General features: G+C 41.9%; 1 protein-coding gene across 1 annotated transcript in view; it reads right to left on the bottom strand.

The window, feature by feature from the left end:
- Window positions 1–700, bottom strand: part of LOC119588147 (twitchin-like) — a gene marked incomplete in the record, with an annotated part of 124,648 nt that overhangs the window by 70,791 nt on the left and 53,157 nt on the right. Inside the window, 1 exon segment of the mRNA XM_037936853.1 lies at window positions 87–122. Within this exon segment, the coding sequence (XP_037792781.1) occupies window positions 87–122 (36 nt within the window).

The following is a 700-nucleotide window of genomic DNA, read 5'->3' as shown; positions in this document are numbered from 1 at the left end:
CGATTTATCATTCAAAAGTTTAACATTCCACGCCGACTTTACAGTGTGCCACAGATCTACAGTGTTGCCACATCTGCCGGGCTCACCTGTTTGACTCCCTGCTCGCCTGGCTTAAGTTTCCCCTTGAAGAGAAGAGGTGGAAAAGACATGGTATTATTTACTTAGAAAAGAAACAAGATTTAACAGGAAGATCTGGAAAGCAATTGCCGTCGGCGACTTCTGCGCCGGAGATTTTAGTTATGGGTCGTTCGAACTACTACACATAAAAAGTTTTAGAAAAAAAAATAAAAACAAAAATATAATGATAACTCAGCTAAAAGTGCAAGTGTGCAATTGCTGAATAGTTGAAAATAGAATGGAAGTGCACCTGAAATAATATACACATATTGACATAAAGTTAGATGACAGTTATGTGTGGATGAATATATACACTGTTTTCTGAATGTTAGTCAAGTTAGTTCATAGGCAACTCAGGCTGGAGACAACGGTAAGGAGCTTCAAACACTGGTTGTATTGCGCTAATACTGTAGGTCATCCTTTATCAGCAAGCTACCAGAGGGGTTGGAACCCTCTTTACTTAGCGGGCTACCAAAGGGGATCTGGTTAGCCCCACTCAGCAAGCAACCAAAGTGGGCTGGTTATCCACCGTTTAGCGTGCTACCACAGGGGTTGGTCAGCCCCTTTAGCAAGCTATTACTTG

This window comes from Penaeus monodon, chromosome 23 (assembly GCF_015228065.2).
Source record: "Penaeus monodon isolate SGIC_2016 chromosome 23, NSTDA_Pmon_1, whole genome shotgun sequence".
NCBI classification, from domain to species: Eukaryota; Metazoa; Arthropoda; class Malacostraca; order Decapoda; family Penaeidae; genus Penaeus; species Penaeus monodon.
Note: the sequence above shows the minus strand (reverse complement) of the source record. Positions and strands in the feature narration are given on the sequence as shown.